Source organism: Strix aluco, chromosome 2 (genome assembly GCF_031877795.1).
Source record: "Strix aluco isolate bStrAlu1 chromosome 2, bStrAlu1.hap1, whole genome shotgun sequence".
Classification (NCBI taxonomy): Eukaryota; Metazoa; Chordata; class Aves; order Strigiformes; family Strigidae; genus Strix; species Strix aluco.
The window spans coordinates 20,208,360-20,228,315 of record NC_133932.1 but is presented as its reverse complement, the minus strand read 5'-3'; the positions used below and the strand labels follow the sequence as shown (position 1 = coordinate 20,228,315).

Below are 19,956 nucleotides of genomic sequence, written 5' to 3'. Positions count from 1 at the left end.
TGAAGCACCTCCCAGGTCCTCGGGATACAGGACAGGCAGCTTTTCTAACTGTAAGGAAAGTGAAGGACTTGGACTAGAGGGGCTGTGGTGTCTCTGACCCTCCCTCTGGTCAAAGGAATCAGGTTCATAAACATCTGCCATGATTTCCATATGGCTGCTTTTGTCTGAGGATGGTGCTTTAAGTGTCGCTCTGATGTTTGACCTTACAACTCGCTGGGACCACATCCCACGTTGCACAATTAGGGACCGAGTATCCTTTGACTTATAGGCACTGGATTGAAATCTCCTTTCCTCAACCAGCCAGCCAGGCTTCAGGTAGCAGAGCTCCTCAGCCTTGAAAAGGTGAGCCTGAGCGGGATCCCAGAGCACAGAGGAACTGCCTCACAAGCACATACATGTTTTTTTTAATTACAGGGTGCAACCTGGAGGTGTCTAATACCAGGTCCCAGCCGTGCAGCTTCCTGACTCATGGACAGCCCAGGTATGAGGGGCTCCTACAGCAGTCCCAGCAAAAGGAGCTGGACAGTCTTTGTACACTCATTTCCAAGATGGCTTGGTGTCCACTTCTTCCTTCTGGGATCCAAGACTCCATGCAAGTCCCTTATTGGGTCAACAGGATTCATCTTTTGTGAATGGCTGTGGTATCCCTGCTAGACTTTCTTCAGACCCAGCCAGCCTTGCTCATTCCTCATGTTCCTGTGACAGGTTTTGTGATGAAGACCCATTTCTTGTCAGAGAAAATGCTCTTTGGGCACAGGCACTCTCAGAACGAGGGGACAGCAGTGTCTGAGCACTTCTCCAGTAAAGGGTGGGCAGAGGCAAGTGCAATGCCTTAAAATGGGACACCAGTACTTCATTCCCAGCTCTGCCACGGGTTTTTAGCCTGCACACCATGCAGATTTTGTCAAGCCACCTAAAATGAGTAGCAATTTGATACTTTTGTGTCACAGTGCAAAAAGAGCTTTTTTTCCCCTTATACCTGTAGAGGAATAACACGACTTCCATCCACAGTGGGAGACACATACTGCAAGAACCTCAAATATACCACAATGAACAGAGTGCAAAATGGGTGGGTACCTAAGAGACAGGAATGCCTGTTACAAAACCCCTCTTTGTTTAGTAATTCAAAGCTGCTTTGTTCCATTGATTCATTGCAAGGATTCATTGCAAGAGCTACTACAAAACAATAAAGAGCCCCTCTACAAGTACTCAGTCCTCAGCTGTCCAGCTCCACTTCAAGTTACATCTGCCATTATAGACCAGCTAAGTTTTCTTGATCCCTTCAGCCTCCTGCAGTTCCATCAGCTGGTCTCCTGTGATGTTGCCCTTCTTGTTTTTCCTGGCTTTGAAGTACCAGCAGAAGACAGCAAGGGCCAGGAGAAGGATCAGAACCAGTGGTAAGTATAGGATGAAGTTCAGCAGTGGTGGGGATGAGCAGATCCTAGACAAAACGGTTGACTCTGGAAGGAAAAATGAAAAAAAAAAAGTGAGGCTCCAAGCTAGTTTGAGTTTCTCTCTCCTACTGTTTCTATAGATTATCTTCTTATCACTTTTCCCTCAATCTTCAAGAGCTACCAATTTTTAAGAATTCGTACAAGCTACCTGAGGAAAAGGCAGAGAGAAACCAGGTAATTTGCCTCAATTTCTTGTTTTGGGAGGTCAGATAGGGCCCCATCTCATTCAGCTGAAACGACCCAACAAAAACAGCACAGCTATTCAGCTAACTAGGCTCAGTAAGGAAAAGCCACATACCCTTCACCCCTCAGGTGCCTGCCTGACACCAGTGACAGTGGGGTGAGGTAGAGGTCTGTCAGAGGCTGCACCACTGAACAAGGAGGGACAAGAGGAAAGCAAAGGAAAACAGATCAAGGAGGTCCCTGTCTCCCCCAGACACCTGCCCCTCCTTGCTTCTGCTGCTCTGCTATCCTATGCCTTGCTGAGCTGCAGGCAGTTGTTAGCCCCATCCCTGGCCCCAGCAACTCCTGCAGAACATCCCCCCAGTTGAGGTGCAGGCTGCCTGTACTGCTGGTGGACCCTCTGGGTACTTCAAAAAAACATGTTTGATCAGCCCCATGCTAGCTGAAAAGCTCTCATTTGCAGCTTCTCCATTTTTGTCCTGGGCTCCTTACAGCCACCCATTAATCCTGGCCATCAAATCTCTTCACTTGACATGTGGCTTCAACACCACAAACTGACCTCAGATGCATCTGGCCTACCATGAAGGGTCATGCCGACTCCTTTGGGTCTGTTTTATCCATCTCAAAGTGTTGTTCCTCAGTTCTCCTTTTTATCCAAGACCCATGTGCAGATGTTTTACGTTTGTCCTGCAGAACCATGCTGAGCATGTGGGTCTGTTGATTTGAAGCTGTCGGTGGGGGACCCACACAGCCTGGTGGGCTAGGTGTGACCCTAGGGATGAATCAACCTGGGGGCTACTCCTGGCTGTGAAACTGGCTTTTACCTCTCTGCCTCTGAAGTTTTGTGCCCCATCCATATAGATAGAAGCAGCATTTACTCTCCCCCAGGAAAACAGGAAGAAGTCTCTACTTTGTGACTGCCTCTATAGTACTAAGGAGGTATCCTAAAGGGCAGCATCAGGGATTAGAGCTGAAGTTACTCCTGGTTATGGGTATACTTGCACATGGCTGTGTCATTACCACTCAGAAAACTCTGAAACATTGACATTTGTGAGCCACAGGGGCATTTTGAGATACCTGCATCGCTGGAGAAACACACACACAAGAAAAAAAAAAAACCCAAACCAACCAACACCCAGCTAATCTCTTGGATTTTGTGAAAACCAGGAAAACCACTTGGCAAAAACACTTATACAGAAATAGAAGGAGAATTTTCCAGCAGTTACCGAGCAATTTTAGCAATGGTTACTCCACCAGTAATGGGTAACAAGAGACAGAGGAAGCTGATGAAGGAGAAATCTGAGTGCTAGAGGGAGCCGTGATGGACAACAGCAGGAACATAACAGCAGAGGGATGAAGTGCTGTCAGTCCCTCCCTGTGCAATTAAATCCAGATTAGCTCTGCTGTAGGTGCAGAGTCATGCGAGTAGGCTCCATGCCTGCCTGTGCCAGTAGCAGGCACAAGGGAGGGCCTCTCCAGGGTCCCCGGAGCTCTTTCACATCGGTCGGCATTGGCAATTGCTGCAGAAGCTATAACTGCATGTAGGCACCCAGGCTGGCTTCAGGCATGGCAGCTCCAGGGCTGAAGCACGAGAACTCCAGGCTCCTCTCAGCTGGGTGCAACATGATTGATTTCACAGCTCATATTTTTCCCTCCACGTAGGTCAACTGAGCCTTCTATTTCCTATTTCCCCAAAGAGGCAACAAGAGAGTACTTTCTTCCTGTTACCTCCCTAAAAACACTGTGTGTGCCTGCCTGAAACCTTTGCTTTTATTTATCGAAAATTCTGTATACAGAATCCAGCTCTATCTTTGCACCCATATGCACCCCAACTCACCCCAAGAGGACCGAAGTTATTTTTAGAGACCTCACTGGAGATGGACTTGCTGGAAAAATCACACCAAGATTTTCTTCCCCAAAACAGTTAGCATTCTGGCCCCAGTGGCACAACTGAGAGCAGGGGTTTGTGCCCATGGTCCCTCAGAGAGCCCACAAGCCGCAAAGCACTGCAGACACAAATGCACTCAATGGTACCTTCTGGACCACATGCCTCACAGTCAGAGCTCTTGGTATCTCATCCGATCAGCACCTCCAACGTTTACAATGCCAAGCAGCTGGGTTTCAGTCCTGGCAGATCAACGGGACTGGGAATGGGATCTCATTACCTCCCCAGCCAGGCCCATAGCACGTGTCCCTGGAAGGGCTCCCCCCTCTCCCCTGGATCTCTCTGGCGATCTTTCCAGCACTGACCCCTCCTGCAATCCCTTAGCCAGTCCTCCTGGCCCCACTGCATCCCTGCCAATACATCTGGCATCGCCAGCAGAGAGCTGCCATTATCCCCCCACACACCCCAGCATGGCTAAGGGGGAACCAGTGTGGGGTGAGCAGCCCCTCACAGCCAGCAGCGTTACCTGGCGGGATGGTAGTGAGGTGGGTGTACCCTGAGTGTGCCAAGGCTTGCAGAGCCCAGTTCTTCCCCTTGCTCTGTGGCTGCCACTCCTGCACCTGGCAGTGATACACGCCTGCATCGCCCTCCTCCACGCTGCGCAGCGTCAGGCTGAAGTCGCCGGCGGTGGGGCGGCGGAGGTGCAACCTCCCTGCCAGGCTCTCCCGGGGGTACTCGATGGCGCCGTTGCGGTGGAGGGTGAGCAGGGGCTTGATGTGGCTACTCTCCTCCCCACGAAACCAGGTGGCCGAGAGGTGGGTGGTGGGCAGGTGGGCACCCTGCAGCAGGCAGTGCAGCGTCACCTCATCGCCCTCCCTCGCCGAGATGCTGCGGTTGGTTTTCTCCAGCTGCAGTTCACGCTCTGGGGTAGGATGCAAGCAGAAAGAGATGTTGCAGTGTTGCAATGCCATAGAAATGCTCCTGCCTGCACCCTCAGGCTGATGGAAATCTTCTGAAGCGGAGCGTGGGGGATTGGGATGGCCTCTTGCAAGAGCCTCTGCAGGACATCCACAGTCCCCTTGCTCCTGTGACTCATTCTCCCTGGGGTGTTTTTTCCCCCCCCACATCATCTCTGCCCCCTGTTCACAACACTCTGCTGTAATACTTTCTACCTGCTCCAAATAAGTGATAAGGCATCTTTTGGACAAAACGCTATTTAGGAAGCTGGAATTCTCTGATCCACCTTATTTAGGGCTGCAATGCATAAACCAAGTGAGGCTGAAAGAGGGAAGAACTGAGCCAGGGAGTGTATGTCAGCAGTGTAGTGCCCAGGGTGTGAGCAGCTGAGCCTTCAGCCTTGTTCTCAGCAGCAGTGTGCTGCAGGGCAAGGAAAACTGAGTGTCTTGCTTCAGGATGCTCAGGAGTACCAGGAAAGGGCGGCTTCTCCACTCACAGCACTATACAACCAACCAAGCACACCATGTGTTGGAGGGAAAAGAAAATGCCACGATTCACTTTGTTATGAAGTATTAGACATCATCTGCCAGTGGCAAAAATACCAGCTTGGTTGGTTTGGGAGGATGTGATAAATTCCCTATTCCCCTTTGAGAGGCACTGACACCTCCTGCATCCCTAAGTCTCAGATCCAACGCAGGAGCCGCTGCTTCTCCTAAGCCCTGCCAGTTTAGGAGAGGCCTGGCAGGGGCCCCATCATAAATTGATCCAACCTTCTCCAGCAGCACCTATACAAGAAATAACTGCCTGCTCACCTGGGAGCTTGAACTCCAGCGTGGTCCTTCCCGATGCTCCCTCTCCGAGTTTGTACCAGCTGTCCACCAGCCAGAGCCATTCTTCTACCACACAGTAGTACCTGCCCTGGTCCCCAGGGTTTGCAGAGAGTATCTGTAGCCAGAAAACATTGCTGGACACCCTCTGGCTCAGGAATCGGGACTTTTGTGCAGGAGAGCTGAACTCAGCCCCATATTCCAGTAGACTGGTGTAGTCGGTCCTTACGATTTGCAGGGGGGTTGCATCTGCTGGAGGAGGAGGGAGGAGGTACCACGTAACGGCAAACTGAGAATTATTCTGGGCAAACACGATCCTGCACTCAATGGCTGTGTCAGCACCACCGGCAATCTCCACAGAGCTCTCTTTCGTAGCTACCTGAAGCTTGCTTTCTAAAAATGGAGAAACAAAATAATCATGCCAGCTGCAGCTGCCAATACAGGGATGTTGGCAAGTAAAGGAATAAGGCTGGCCTGAGAGACCTGCCAAAAGAAAAGAGAAGAAGAGGGTGCTCAGAGAACAAAGACCCATTAGGGGATGCTGGAGCACAGGGTGAGAGGGAAGGAGAGAAAGAGCAAATCCACACACCCTTATTTGAACTGTGGTGGGGAAGCACTGGGTGCTACTGGGCAGGGGAGTATCGGAGGAGGTGCCTGAGGGACCACGGGGCAGGAACTGGGGGATGGAGGCAGCTGTTGTGTTGGAGCTTCGAGGCAAAGCCTCCGTCTGACACAAACATGTCTGTCTACCACTGCTTCTATCAGCAGGCTCACACATAAGTGACGAAACCAGCCCACAGCTTCAGAGACTGTGAACAAGTGCCTTATCTCAGAGACACTACAGAGCCTGTGTGGGTTTCACTAACAGTCATTATCTCAGGTGTTTGCTGTGGTTATTAATCGGAAACCACATAACACGGCCCTGAACATCCGCTGTGATTACACCCAGTAATCATTCAACTGTACACAGATGCTCCCGACACGCCCATGCTGCTCCAGGTTTGAGGGACCCCTTCCCGCTGTATATCACCTGTTGCTGGCACCTTTCCTTCTCCTCCATCAGCAGAAAGGCTGCAAACCAGTCCCTCAGAAGGGCCTCCAACCACCTGCGTTTCCCCTTGGCTTTCCCCTCCACGTTGAGACACCACCTTTGTCAGATGGGGCCAGCAGTCAGGTGAAGGGGTACACACAGATATCTACCCGTGAGTAGACAGAAATTACTCAGCACAAGACACCATCAGGGTTTTAAGGGACTGTAGGCTGAGTTTCCATTCCTAGCATTTTGCTTGCATACAAGCTGAGCAGCGGGGTGCCCTGTGCTGCGGAGGCTGGGGGCAACCAGGCTCCCTTAAGCTCAGCCCCTGGGTGCTGGTTGGGGGACAGGCTGCAGGGGGCACGCTGAGATGCCCCCGCAGAGCGTCTCAGCCTCCTGCCCTCAGCCACAGGCTCAGCAGGAGGGCATTCTCCTCCAAAGCACCTCCCTGAGGGATTTGTTGGCAGCTGGTTATGGAGAGGGTCTGTGGACCAGGAGGGAGCTGCGGCTTCTCCCACAAGGGCTGATGGGGAAGAGGGACACCACAGGAAAAAGACCACACATTTCCCCTTCCTTCAAGTATTTGTTCTTGAAACTCAAGCAATCCACTTCAGAGGTTCTCTTGAGACCGGTCAATGCAAAATATCCCAACTGATGGTTCTTGACACACCATGCATTTGTGTCTGCCTCCATCTCAAAATTTGCCAACAAAATCTCCCTGCTCACTTCCACTTATGTTGCTCTTTTCTCTTTGCAGTCTACTGCTCTTCCTTCCTTTTCTCTCCACACTGCAGACAGACACATTTTCACCAAAAGGTTTGACAGTTTCCTCCACAGCAGGACTTGCACAAGTCCCATTATCTGCTTACTGCCTCACCTCAGTGGCAAGGATTTAAGCAGCAAGCATTCACCAGGAGGTCTGAGAGGTTCCTGCTCCCAAGGGATCAACAAAGTGCTGTCCTGCACTTCACAGTGCACATTTGCTGCTCTGGTGAAATAGGTGAGGGCAAGAAACAGAAGAGATGGGAAAGCAATCACCCTAATTCGGAAGCTGGGCAAATTCATCAGATCCACCCATGCAAAGATCAAGAAGACTTGAGCACACTTAGGAACCAGATGCAAGCTGATGTCTTCCAACTTCAGTACTTAAAAGCATGCCCAACCCAGAGCCAGCTCTAAGGAAGCACAAATCTTCAGAGAGGGACACTGGAGATATTCAAAAGCCATCTGGAGATGGTCCTGAGCAACCTGCTCTAGGTGGCCCTGTTTGAGCAGAGGGTTGGACCAGATGACCTCCAGAGGTCCCTGCCAACCTCAGCCACCCTGTCTTTCTGAGACAGGTGAACTGATCACACTGGAAAAAACGAGACACTTGGTTCTTAACTTCAGCTGCTCGGTTCAGAGCAGCCAGCCTGCTGAAGCCCAGGAGCTTTATTCAGGGACCCAGAAGCAAAGTCTACCAAAGGGAAAGAAGAATTACTCCCAGGTATTTCAACTGAAGACTTTTCTCCCATTTCAAAGGCCAAGGCCACAGGAGAGGAACAGGCAGGACCGGGGGAGATGGACATCGGGAACAGCCTTGCCGTGTCAGACACGTGGATGTGCCTTCCCCAACTGCAGCTGCTGGGGACAGCATGCTGGCAGAGCAGCCCTGCTGCTCATCACAAGCAGCTATGCCACCTCTCCCAGAAAAAAAGCAGCTTCAGGAAAGTCAGCTGTGGGGCCACGCTGGACCAAAATATGCCCTCCCTCCAAGCGAGATCCTCCTGGCAGCGCTGCTGCGGTCAGGGGCGGATGGGTAAAACCCAGGACCTTTCCTCAAACCCAGAGAGGCTGCCAGCACAGGAGACAGCAAACTGCCCAGTGGGAGCCTCTCACTTGAGCATGGCCTGGCCTGACACCCACCAGGGCAGAAAATACTCCAGAGAAGCAAAACCTACTAGAGCTCAGAGAGGAGCCACGGGAACTGCTGCTGTGAGTGTTTAATTTTTATGAGAAAAATTGCTGTTACACTCTTGGAGAAGACCACCTTGAGAGGAAGGACAGCACCTGCTGCAAAGCCCCTTTGTTTCAGCTCCAGGTCTCTTCTCGCTACCACTAAAGATCAGTTACTGAAAAGGGCAGAGCAACAGCCTGCCTTTTCCTTTGGCACAGAAAGCCATGGTGCTGTTTCCCCTTTCATTTCCAATTTAATTAACCAAGCTGAGCCTCTAGCTGCCCATCTCGTTGTGAACCCTGCCTGCTGATGCTGCACTTTCTGCCTGGCCCAGAAGCAGCATAGCACGCAGAAGGGCATGGCTGCTGCAGCAACCCATGCAGGCTGGCCAGCCGGAGGGGTGGTGGGTGCAAAGCTCCCCACGGCTCACTCCAGAGCCAGGGCAAGCCACTGCGAGCAGCTGTGCTGAGAGGTTGATGGGAGCATCCCTGCTAGGGTTGGGCAGCATCTGCCTGCCCAGAGCACTAACCATGGGACCCCACCAAGAGTCAGATGCTGAACTACCTAAGAAGTCAGAAATGGAAAAGACGTGCCCTCCTTCCCCTCCTGTTATGACTTTTCATGCTTGTCCACCCTGTCTGAAGCAACAGGCCAGATCCACAATGGCGTCTAAATTCCTAAAGCACTGACTGACACCAAGGGGTAAACAAAGTGCCAAAGCAAAAGTCAAGAACTCCAGCACATCTGCTAGCTCCAACCATAAGATTTTATATGTGCAGAAACAGGCTGGTGATTTTCATGATTTGCAGCTTCATTTTCTGCAGCTTCACCTCATCCCATTGCTGCTAGATCTTACTTCCTTCCCAAACTTACTTCTCTACCTTCCCAAATGCCCTTCGCTGGCTCACACTGCCTTTCCAAGAGAGACAGTACTAGATGCAGCAGCCACCTCCCACCATGCATTGCCCTCTCCCAGTTCCCACCATCTTTACAGCGTTGCAGTATCCAGTAACAGATGCAATACATTTGGAGTCAAACATCATAGTATCTTGCTGCTCTGCTGCTATTATCTCCTCTGTGTAGACACTCTACAACTACACCTGCTCATCTTAACGCCATTTACACTACTAACGTACAGTCACAGACACTATCTGTGGTCACCCCTAGCCTCAGTACCACCCTGCAGCCTCCCTGCCCCCAGTTGGCTGTAGCTCAGGTGTAACACAGAGCACCCCAGCACACAGCTCCACAGGGGTGAGGAAAGAGCAGCAGCAGAGCAGGAGGAAGAGCACCATGGAAACGAGCCTGAACAGGGAAGAAAATCTATCAGCTTATGCTACAGCAAACCCATCAGTTAAAAAACACAGAAAACACATAATTTCAGTTCACTGGGTTGTGATCCCAAAAATCCAAGGATCAGAGGAAGCACTTAATGCATGAAAAAAGAGCAAGAACTCTCTTTTGCTGGCAGAACAGACACGAGGGGAAAAAACCCCACCCCATATTCTCACACCTGCCTCCACAGGCTCAGAGGTTTTGGCTGGAACAAGCCCTTCAATTCCTCCAGCAGCCCCAGCCACGGGCAGGGCAAGATGACACCATGCTGCTGCCGGGGGTGGCAGGGAGCAGGTGTGTGGTGGGCTGGCTGGGGGGCTGCGGTGTGTTCACAACATCTCTCTTCCATAAGAGGACAAGGCTCCCTGTGCGATGCTGGCAGGCATGGTGGCACTGCGGACCTGGCCTGCAGAGGTGGCCCGAAAAGGGAACCCTAGGCAGAGCCCCCAGATGCACAGTGCAGCCATGCCCCAGAGGAGATACCTCTGCCCAGAGCCCCTTCACCTTGTGGCTCAGAGCTGGTTCCCAGCCCCGCGGAGAGCACTGGCGCTTTCTCAGCACATCTCAAATACACTGGGGGAAGATCAGGGGGACACAGACATCTCCCAGCACCAGCTTGGGGGGCCAGTCTCTTTCCACCACCCTCCAGCCCCCGAGAAGCACACACTGTGAGAGGCATCTCACACTGCCAGCATTCAACTGGGCTCCTTGGAGGGGATGACTACTTCCCAGAAACAAGGCTTAAAATCCTAGTGGCAAAACTAATCCCTATATAATTGGCATAATCTGCAAACAAATACACATTGCCACTCCCCAACACCAAATTTGCCTCCAAGAGTGTTGTCAGGAGCTGTGGGTGCTGAGGAAGAAACAGGACAGGCAGCACTGTCTCATGTGGCCCTGGGAGATGTTGCTGCTGGGACACCCCAGCCATCAGTGGTCCTGGTTGTCCCTGGTTATGTTTGATGGATTTGAAGTTACAGAAGGAGAGAGCTCTGCTGAAGAAGTACCCATGGCGCTACTTACCTGGCAGCACCACCTTTATTCCCACGGCATTGGATCTGGCGGTAGCCGCCGGCTGCCCCAGCGACAGGGTGTTCCTCCTCCAGACCTCCACCTCACACTGGTACGTCCCCTCGTCGGCAGCTGCGGCACTGTGGATGCGCAGCCTGGAGGAGGTGGCAGCCTTCGTGAGCTGGGCTTTCCCCTGGAAGTGTGGCTGCGCTGCCCCCCAGGCCATGGTGCCTCTGGGAAGGACTCGGACCAGCTCATGGTAGTGGCCGGAGGCTGGACTGGGCTGGAAAAGCCACCCCACGGACACTGGCACTTCCTCAAGGGTATAGCTAGCGCTCAGTTGGCAGACGAGTTCAAAACTCTGCCCATATTTGACTGTGGCAATTCGGCTTCTCAGCGTGGCGTGCAGACCAAGACCTGCTCAGGAGAAGAGAGTCCTTGGCACTGGGACAGAAATCCTGCCCCGTGCCACCTCACCGCCACCCTTCCCACGGAGCACCATCCCCACTGCCCCCACCACCGCAGCCCCATGGCACCCGTCAGCCCCGCTGATCCTCTGCCTGTGCAGCTGTCCCCCAACTTGCATTGTGATCTTCCAGCCCCATGCAGTCCCTGGCCCTCTCCCACCCCCAGGTCCTCAAGGCAACCCTCTCTTCCAGAATCCCCAGTCCCACCCCATGGCAGGGAGCCAGGGATCCTCTGGCTGATGCTGCTGCCCTGTTTGCTGCTTCTTTCCACCCTCCACAAAAGCCTAACAACTCACGTGGCCTCACCAGTGCTCTCAGTCACCCAGCCCAGCAATAAGAAAGGAAAAACACTAAATCACAGCCAAAAGCTGCCTCTCCATAAAGGCACCCATTCCAGCAATCAACAGAAGAAACAGCATGGGCATTGCAGGCTGGGGAGGTTAGTGGCTCTGTGCTCAGACACAAAGGCAGAAGCGGTGAGATGCCAGCACCAGAGGTGTATCTCTGACAAAGGCCACCATACAACTCAGCAAGTACCTTTGTTGAGCTTAATTACTGTAAGTAATTATGCTGCTAGAACGGGTAGTTTGTATTTCAAGTTAAGGAGAGAGTCAGAAAGACCTGCTGAGCAAGGCTCTGCCTTTCAAGTCTCCGGGCATTTTAGCTGTTGCGTCCCATTTGTCTCTCTCAGAACATCTCATGGAGGACTCAAGCACCCCACTAGAAATGGGGAAACTGAAGCACTCCAGGGCCAAGTGATCAGCCTCAGGCCACCTTGCAGCAGCAGTGGAGCTCAGGGCACCGCAGACCTCTGTTCTACCCACATGAGTCCACCCGCTTCTCCAGCCTTGCCTCCAGCATGTCCAACTTGAAAGCCCAGAAACAGGGGTGGCCCCACTCACCCATGGAGCTGACTGTCACTGCTGTCTCCCCCTCCTCTGTCCAACTCTGGCCTCGGGACCACTCTGTTGCTTTGCACCCATACTGCCCTCCGTCGCCCTCGTCCAACGTGTTGGGGATCACCAGGGTGTAAACGCTGGAGCTCGCTTTCTCCAGCCGAAGGCTCCCCCGAGTCCCACTGTCCCGGTAGGCGCTGCCCAGTCTCAGGGTGCCATCCCGCTCCATGGTGGCCACCGGCACCCGGGGACCTGGGTGCTGCGGTGGCAGGTGCCACCACTGCACGGACACAGGGCTGGTTGCTCCTTGCACCTCACAAAGGAGGATCAAGGCATCTCCCGCCATGACCTGTGGTGTGCTGGTAGACACAGACAGGCGCATGCGGCGCTCTGCAAACAACAGTTACTGTGTGAGAGGGGATGTTGTTGTGGAAAAAAAAAAGAAAGCCAAAGATACTGTGGCATTAAATGGAGAGACTAGATAAATCTTGACATTGGAAAAGGAAAGGAATTGTCTGAAATTTTCAAACAGCCTTTTCTTATAACTTTGAAGAGGGCTTTGTGGGCTTTGGGTTCTTTTCTTCTTTAACATCTTTTCTGGGACATGGACACATACATAAAGAAATACTTACAAAATAGAGTCCCCACAGACAGCTCCTGCTGCATCAGAATAATCATTGTCTAGCTATGACAAGGAAACCAAGAGTCTCCTACACATCTTTCTTACAGGGGTTTCTCACAAGTCATCCCTCCAAAACAGAGAGAGCACCCTGATGGAAACAGCAACGATTCCCCCTGTCCAGAAGTACCTGTTCTGCTGGGTCATCCTGTGACCCTCAGGCAACAGGCATTGCTCACAATTTTCTGTACCAAAGACACAGGAGAACCCAACCTCCCCAGAACTCTATTTGTCCCAAAGCTTATTGCAAAGAGACTGAGCTAAAGGTTTATGTTTTGTTGACAGCTGCTGCATCTGTCATGTTAATGGTTGCCAGAGCAAGTGTTTTTCCATTATTATCTACCAAAATCTATGGCACATTTGCACTCTTGCTGCAAACAGCAAGTGTGTTGCCTCTGCCAAGATGAGGCCAGACTTGAAGTGTTCCCCAGTCAGGGATCACTGCAGGCTTTACCCAGAAAAGCAGCCATTAGGATTTACTAACCTACTGGCTTCACGTCAACTTGTACACCTGATGACAGATTAGTCTGGATGCTGTGAAAGTCTCCAGGAGTCTTCACCTCCGAAACAGAGCAGTGGTACGTACCATTGTCCTTCAGCCTCACCTCATAGATGGTGAGGACATAAACTGTGTTGCTTTGCTTGAATGCTTGGAGCTGCCCCAGCTTGGCTCTCTCCTCATATTCTTCCTTCCAAATCAACACCCCATGGGGGTCAACCCTGGCCACTTCCACACTGTTGAGGAACCAAAGCACTTGGAAGTGCTTGCTGTTGCTCTTCTGGGATTCCACCATGCAATTTAGCTGCAAGGTATCACCTTCAGAAAGGGAGCTTTCAGCAGCAGCGATGTCCACGGAGAGGTCTCTGCCTGTGGGCAATCAAAAGCAAAGAGGGTGCTGGGTGGCCCTGCCCACGCTTCCCTCCCACCTGGCAGCACCAACAGCTGTGCAGAGGGAAACGTGAGGGAATTCTCTACTGAAACATTTTCTTTCATTAGAAAAGTGACCAGGATGGAAAGTTTTGCCTATGGGGAGATGGTTGCCAGGTCCAGGCACTACCCAGCAGTCACAGGTGGAGGAAGCACCAGAGCCCCAAGGATGTGAGCTCCCCACTTCGGAGCAGCTAACACCCCCAGAGCAGAGCACCCACCGGGATGGCCTCGGGCCAAAGCCACCCCCACTCAGCTCAGGCATCCAAACCAAGGACTGCCCTAACCCAGAGGCATCAGCTTTTGCGGGGGGCTGCTCCATCTCCCCTCCCCTGAAGCAGCTGTTTTGCTTCATGTAACAAATACCCCTTAATCCAGAAAGGGGCACGAAGGGGCTTTATCACTCAGTGGTGTTAACTCTGCTGTTTGTGGTGGGAGAAGGTGTGTGGAGGGCTGGCATTCATGTTGCTTGTCTGAATCTGATGCTGCCAGTCCCACATGCTGCAGACCTCGCTGGCTGCTGCGGGATGTGGACAAGAGACGCTCTCCAATTTGGAGAGGTTTTGGGTTAGTTCCTACAGAAGGCAAAAATGTCAAGACTTGTCATAGCACGGGAAGGTCAGAGGGAAACAAGAGGAGATGGAAGTCACCTCCTAGTCCCTGTCCTGCCCCCCATACCAACTAGCAGCAGGTGCTGAGCAAAGAGGATAGCAACAGGGGGAGCAAAAAGGTCATCTTCCCCCTGGCAGACCCTCTTGGGCAGTCAGCCACATCTGAGGTAAGGACCCTGTCTCTGGGTCCTGTGATACGACTCACCTTCCTCGCAGGGCAAAGCCTCTGCTGCTAATGCTCCCTGGTTCCTGGCATCAGCCTGGCTGAAGAGTGGATGCAGGCAGAGACACACAGGGTGCCCCAAAACCCTGTGCCATGACCCCACACAGCAATGGCACGGCCAAAAAACAGGAGGTAGGGCTGAGCCCTGACTCCCTGGGCAGACAGCCTAGCTCACACCACTCCATCTCCTTGGGTCACTGCAATCCCCACCATGTCTAACAGGGACAAGGCTACATGTTGTAGTTTGGAAGTAAAACAGAGCAGCTCCCAGACTGCCACTGTAAGGACTCAAATAATTTATTGAAAGAGAGTACCCTGTGAATTTAAACACTGGTTCATAAACAGTTTGTGAACAGGAATGCCAGTCGTTGCAGATACGTTTGGCATTCCCAAATATTTGCTGGAGAGTTTATAGAAACCGATGGAGCAGTTGGCCACCGTCAGAGTGTGATGCAGCACTCAGCCCTGCAGCCTGGGCTCTCCCACGGCGTGCTGGAGGGAGACCCCAACCCTGCAGATGTGATGGAGGGCTTGTACACCCACTGTCATTTCCCCCCAGTAATACCAGCAGTTCTAATACAACCATGATATTGTCCTCTTACCACCACTGCCTCCCTTCTACCCCTAATGGCTACCACAGAGCAAACTTTAAACTCTGACAAGGTTTCTCTATTTCTAAATGATTCTGTAGCACTGGTACCCAAAGCTGCACACTATCAGTCATGATGAACCCTCTTAAACAAGCAGATGCAGGAAAGAGCACTGACTGCCATCACTCGCCAGGCAGCAGCAGACACGGAAAGCTGTTGCTGCAAACAGTGCGTATTAAGGAGAATAAAGCTTTGCCAGTCAGCCACATTTCAGGAACCAGACTTTGAGGGTGGGAGACTGCACTTCCCTCCCCCCAATACCTTTTCCCCCCTGAGCCACACAGGGGGTGCTTGGTCCTTACCCATCCGTTTCCTTTGGTTTCCTGCTCTGACTCACCACCCTCTGCTGAGACACTGGTTCCCCACCAGTTCCCCCACCATCTGGGCTCTGCAACCTCCTCCATCCGCCCTGAGGTGTGGGGACAGGATACACCATCTCCCCAGGCAGGTTTTCAGAGACTTGTCCTGTTTTACTGCATACTACTGCATATGTTAAAGGGCATCAATTAGCCTGTCTTAGCTGCTTTGAAATAAAACTTACTGGTGGGAAAGAGAGATTTTCCCTTCCTCTGGGTACAGCTACCCACATGCAACTGGGAGAAGAGCAGGGCCAGGGACCACAGCTGGCTTGTGGCAGGAGGGATGGCAGGCAGGGTACTCAGAGGAGTGCAGCAAACACACAGTGCTGTAACCATCCCAGGGCAGTGGGAAGAGAGGGGGTCTCCCACCTGCCCTGGGTGAGGCGATGCAGAGTTTGCAGATGCCAGGAGCCATGGGAAGCTGCTGGGCAGAGGGAACAGGAGATGCCTGGCAGAGACTGAGTGGAGTAGAGGAGGATGGGCAGCACTGACAAGGGCCTGGTTTTCAAACTTGCCTATTTTAATTCATCTCATATGTAGTACCAGGTCTAAGTTTCCTCTTTCTAAATACCTAATACTACACTTTCCTAGAGCATAAGCCAGGAGCTTCTGCACCCACTTCAAAGTACAGTCTGATCCACAGTCCCATTACTGCTGTATATGAACTACTAGGAGGTGACACAGGGATGGTCTAATGAACAGCAATGCCAGTTGTTCTGGAAACCAGTAGACTGGTGACAGCACGGACAGACAAGCCATCTTCAGCCAACACTAGAGCCATGCAGCACACACAGCACATCCCCACGTCCCTTGGTGCCCATGGCCGAGGCACCATGACAGGCAGCTGACTATTGTCTACTTCAGTTTTTGAGGCCAAGAGACCCTCAAGGCAGTCTAACAGTGTGGTTTTCCACCCACTGGAGCTTAACACTGACAAGGAGCCAGGCTGCTGCAGGCATACGCTGCTCTCTCTCTGCTTACACCTCACGTAGGCCTGTGAGGTTACACGATCCCTGTCAGCATTGGAGATTCAGCTGCATGACCCTCCAAAGCAAGAAGCACCAACAGCTCCCGAACCAGAGGCTGCCACAGGCTGCTGGGCTTGCCCAGTCCATGCCCCTCAGTGCCTGGCAGAGGCAGCCAAACCCACCAGCCAGACCCACCCTGGGCTGCAGCAGAGGCAGGCAAAGGCCACTGAAGGCTGCTGCTATAGAGCCTTGAATGCACAAAGGAGTTGGAGTCAACATGTGAGTTTGCAAGGGCCTTACCTTGGCTCGTGACGACCAGCAACATCCTCCCTGTTTGCTTTCGGGAGATGTCTTTCCATGTCTCATCAGGATCCTCAATCCACTCGGCCGCCTCGCAGTACAGCTGCCCCTGGTCGGACAGCTCTGCTCCCCCAATGGAGAGCTTGTACGTAGTGTTCCCAACCTTGTTCAGCCGCACGTCCCCCGCCAGAAACCTCTGTGCATAAGAGGGCCCTGGCCTCAAGACAAAGTCCTTGGAGAGGGTGAGGACCTCCTCGGCATGGCTCTCTCCTGCTCCCTGAAGACGGTACCAGCCAACAGAGATATGTGTGTGCTGGGCAGTGGACTTTGACACCTCACAGGTGAGCTCCACCGCATCCCCTTCAGCATGGGTGAGGACTTGGGGTGCCATGGAAGCCGAGAGGGTGTCTGCAATCACTGAGTACAGAGGAGAAACACAGAGCAGCTGGTCACGGGAAAAATCATCTCTTGGCCTCAGTGGGCAACCTTGGCCAGGCCCTAAGGGATCTGACAGCATAGGAGAAATATCTTTTGTAGTTGATTGACAAAGCTTCCATCAGCCTATGCCAAGGTGTGAAATGGTTAAAACCTCAGCAGGGAAGAAAGCACAGTGAGTCTCTCTGCAATACCCTCTTCAAATTACAGGCAGTATTAATTAAGCAGCCTCAAGGAGATTAGGATCCAGCCCCTCATGATCCCAAGTGCAGGCTGGTACAACACCAGGATAAAGGAGGAAACAGGGGTGAACACCAAGTGGAAGTACCATACCTACTGTGGACTCACAGTAGGGCCTTTCCTTTTGCCTCTCCACCCCCTTGCCTTCCCTCTCCCAGTGCTCTGCAGGACCTGCTACCTCCCTCTGTCTGTAGGTATCCCACTCAGGCCAAGTCCCACATCCTGACCTGAGAGGACACCAATAGCTAACACACAGACCCTGAAAACTCCTGCCCTCCTAAGTGCTTAGCTGTGAAATGCTGTGGCTGCATCAGGAGCTGAAGTTAAAGTCGGGCCATGGGACAGCAGAGGCTTCTTCTCCCTTCCCTTGCCCTGGCTAGAAGGCAACAGCCAGAGCAACCTGCAAGGGGACATCTGGGCATCCCTACCTTGGCCACCCAGGGGCAGGACAGCAATCCCACAGCAAGGAGAGAAAGAAAGTTTGTGCCATTAATCACCCCTTTAATTTGTCCCATTAATCACCCCTTTCCCCAGCTGCCCCTCTGTCAGAGACCCAAAGATGAGCGCTTCTCCCCAGTGCAAAGGTGGGGGCAGTGGAAACCTGCCTGCACCCCTGCCTGGCAGGGAGCAGGGGTCTCTTTCAGGACCCACCTGAGAGGTTTGTCTTGGCGCTGTAACTCCCAAAGTACCTCTCATCAGTGCTGGGTGTGTGGCACTCATATACCCCAGTGTCCCGGTCCTGCAGCTCGGTGATGTGCAGCAGAACAGCGTCCCCCTGCACCCGCTCCACGTAGATCCCCCGGCTGCGCACGCGCTGGGCGTAGATGGCGTAGGGGAAGGAGGGGTCGACGGTGCTGACGATCTGCACCTCCCGCTCGGGGGCCGAGGGCAGGTAGATGGACCACTGGAAGTTCTGCTCCGCCGGGCCCTGGTAGCCGCTCACCTTGCACCACAGCGTGACATGGGAGCCCCTCACGCGGTAGAGGGGTCCCTTCTGAACAGTCACCACCCGTTGGCCAGTGCTCAAACCTGTTGGGAACGCACACGCAGTGTTTGCAGGGGTATATGCTACCCGAGGGCTGCACACCCAAAACAGCAGTGGGTCTGGGCGTGCACAGGACCACAATGTAATACTGAACAGAATTACTGTGCAGACTTATTCTTGAAGCACGAACTCCAAGGGACTTCACACCCCATGCAATTGTAAGAACAAGTCCTGTAAAACAGACCTCTGAACTTTCTTGTCTCCCAGCACACTGGTGGTCACATGACAGAGACCAGAGCATCATGGCCAGAGGGCTGTCAAGCCTGTTCATGGCTGGAGAGCATCTCTCAGCCAGCTGTTCAGAGGAAGCAGCAACAGGGCTGAGATCACTGGAGGAAACTTGTGGTGTGTTAAAATTCAGAGGGCCAAGCATTCAGGTCCTGCACAAGTTGCAGGGGAAAAGGAACAGGCACCAGGGCTGACCACTGCCAGAGAAGGAGATGCAACACAGAAGCCAAGGGACATGGGAGAACAGAGGGAACTGGTAGGCTGGGTGCTACAGAGGTTCTCCACAGACAGAAGCTGGGGACAATGCAGGAAAGGGGGGCCAGCAAGAGCTCCTTCAAAGGCAGGGGGCACTGGAAAGCATCAAGGGCTCCCTCCATGTCTGCCCGCAGAGGGTTTGGGGAGGTGATGGACATCCCTGCACCCTCCCCTCCCACAAAGCTCCCAGTGGTGACACTCAGTCTATTCTGGTGCTCAGCACATGTACCAAGCCAAACGCCCACAGGACGTGGGCACCGAGTCCAAAATCAAGCATGGGGACCAGGCCAGGAAAGAGATCTGGTGGTGACACAGCCTAAGAAACCCTCAGAAACCCCCTCCCAAGGAAAGGGGGGATGAGGTAACCCCCTCCACACCCCCAGCAACCAAGCAACAGGGGCATGCACATCCCCTCACCAGAACCATGCCAGGGTCCAGGCTATCACTTCAGAGTGAAACCACAATGCCAAAAGGAGAACATGGCACCACAGCTCTTCCCACGGCCACTAAGCCAGAGCAGCAGTGGCCACAGCAGAACCATCCTGGCCCCACAGACCCAGCAAGGTGCCCCAATGGCCACTGACCTGCAAAGGTCCCATCCACACCAAGGAGGTGCTCGACTTTCCCCTCACCTGCCCCAGGAAAGCCCCCACTGCCAGGCAGGACACTCACCCAGCAGGAGGAGGAAGAGGAAGGCAGCCACCAGGCACCGCGCTAGCCCCATGGGAAACAGCTCTGCTTGGTTCCTTTCTCAGAGGGTGGTGGAAGGCTCTCATGGGTGATGGCGACAGCCACCCCGCTGTTTCAAAAGCGGCTGGGAGGAAGCTGTCCGGCAGCAGTGACTTCCTCTGCTCAGAAATGGTAGGGTGAGGTTGGGAAGCGGGGCGCAACAGCAAAGTAACACGCCTCTGGGAGGTGACAGCCGGCACTCCGCGTTGCCTGGGCAAGGCTGATGCCCAAGGCTGATGCCCAAGGCCCCTCCTGCTGCTGTGTGCATGCCAGGTGCCCAGTGCTACCAGCTGCAGTTTTGCTGTCTGACAGCAGCTCA

General features: G+C 53.1%; 1 protein-coding gene across 1 annotated transcript; it reads right to left on the bottom strand.

Moving 5' to 3' along the window:
• Positions 1–388: 388 nt before the first annotated feature.
• On the bottom strand, positions 389–19,905 carry CD101 (CD101 molecule). Its single transcript, XM_074816705.1, has 10 exons — positions 19,815–19,905; positions 19,493–19,540; positions 18,032–18,409; positions 16,706–17,122; positions 13,151–13,534; positions 11,994–12,377; positions 10,637–11,041; positions 5,292–5,699; positions 4,049–4,444; positions 389–1,460 (listed from the first exon to the last, which is right to left on the bottom strand). Exons 1-10 carry the CDS (start codon positions 19,903–19,905, stop codon positions 1,264–1,266), a joined length of 3,108 nt encoding a protein of 1,035 aa, XP_074672806.1. The 3' UTR covers positions 389–1,263.
• Positions 19,906–19,956: the final 51 nt, after the last annotated feature.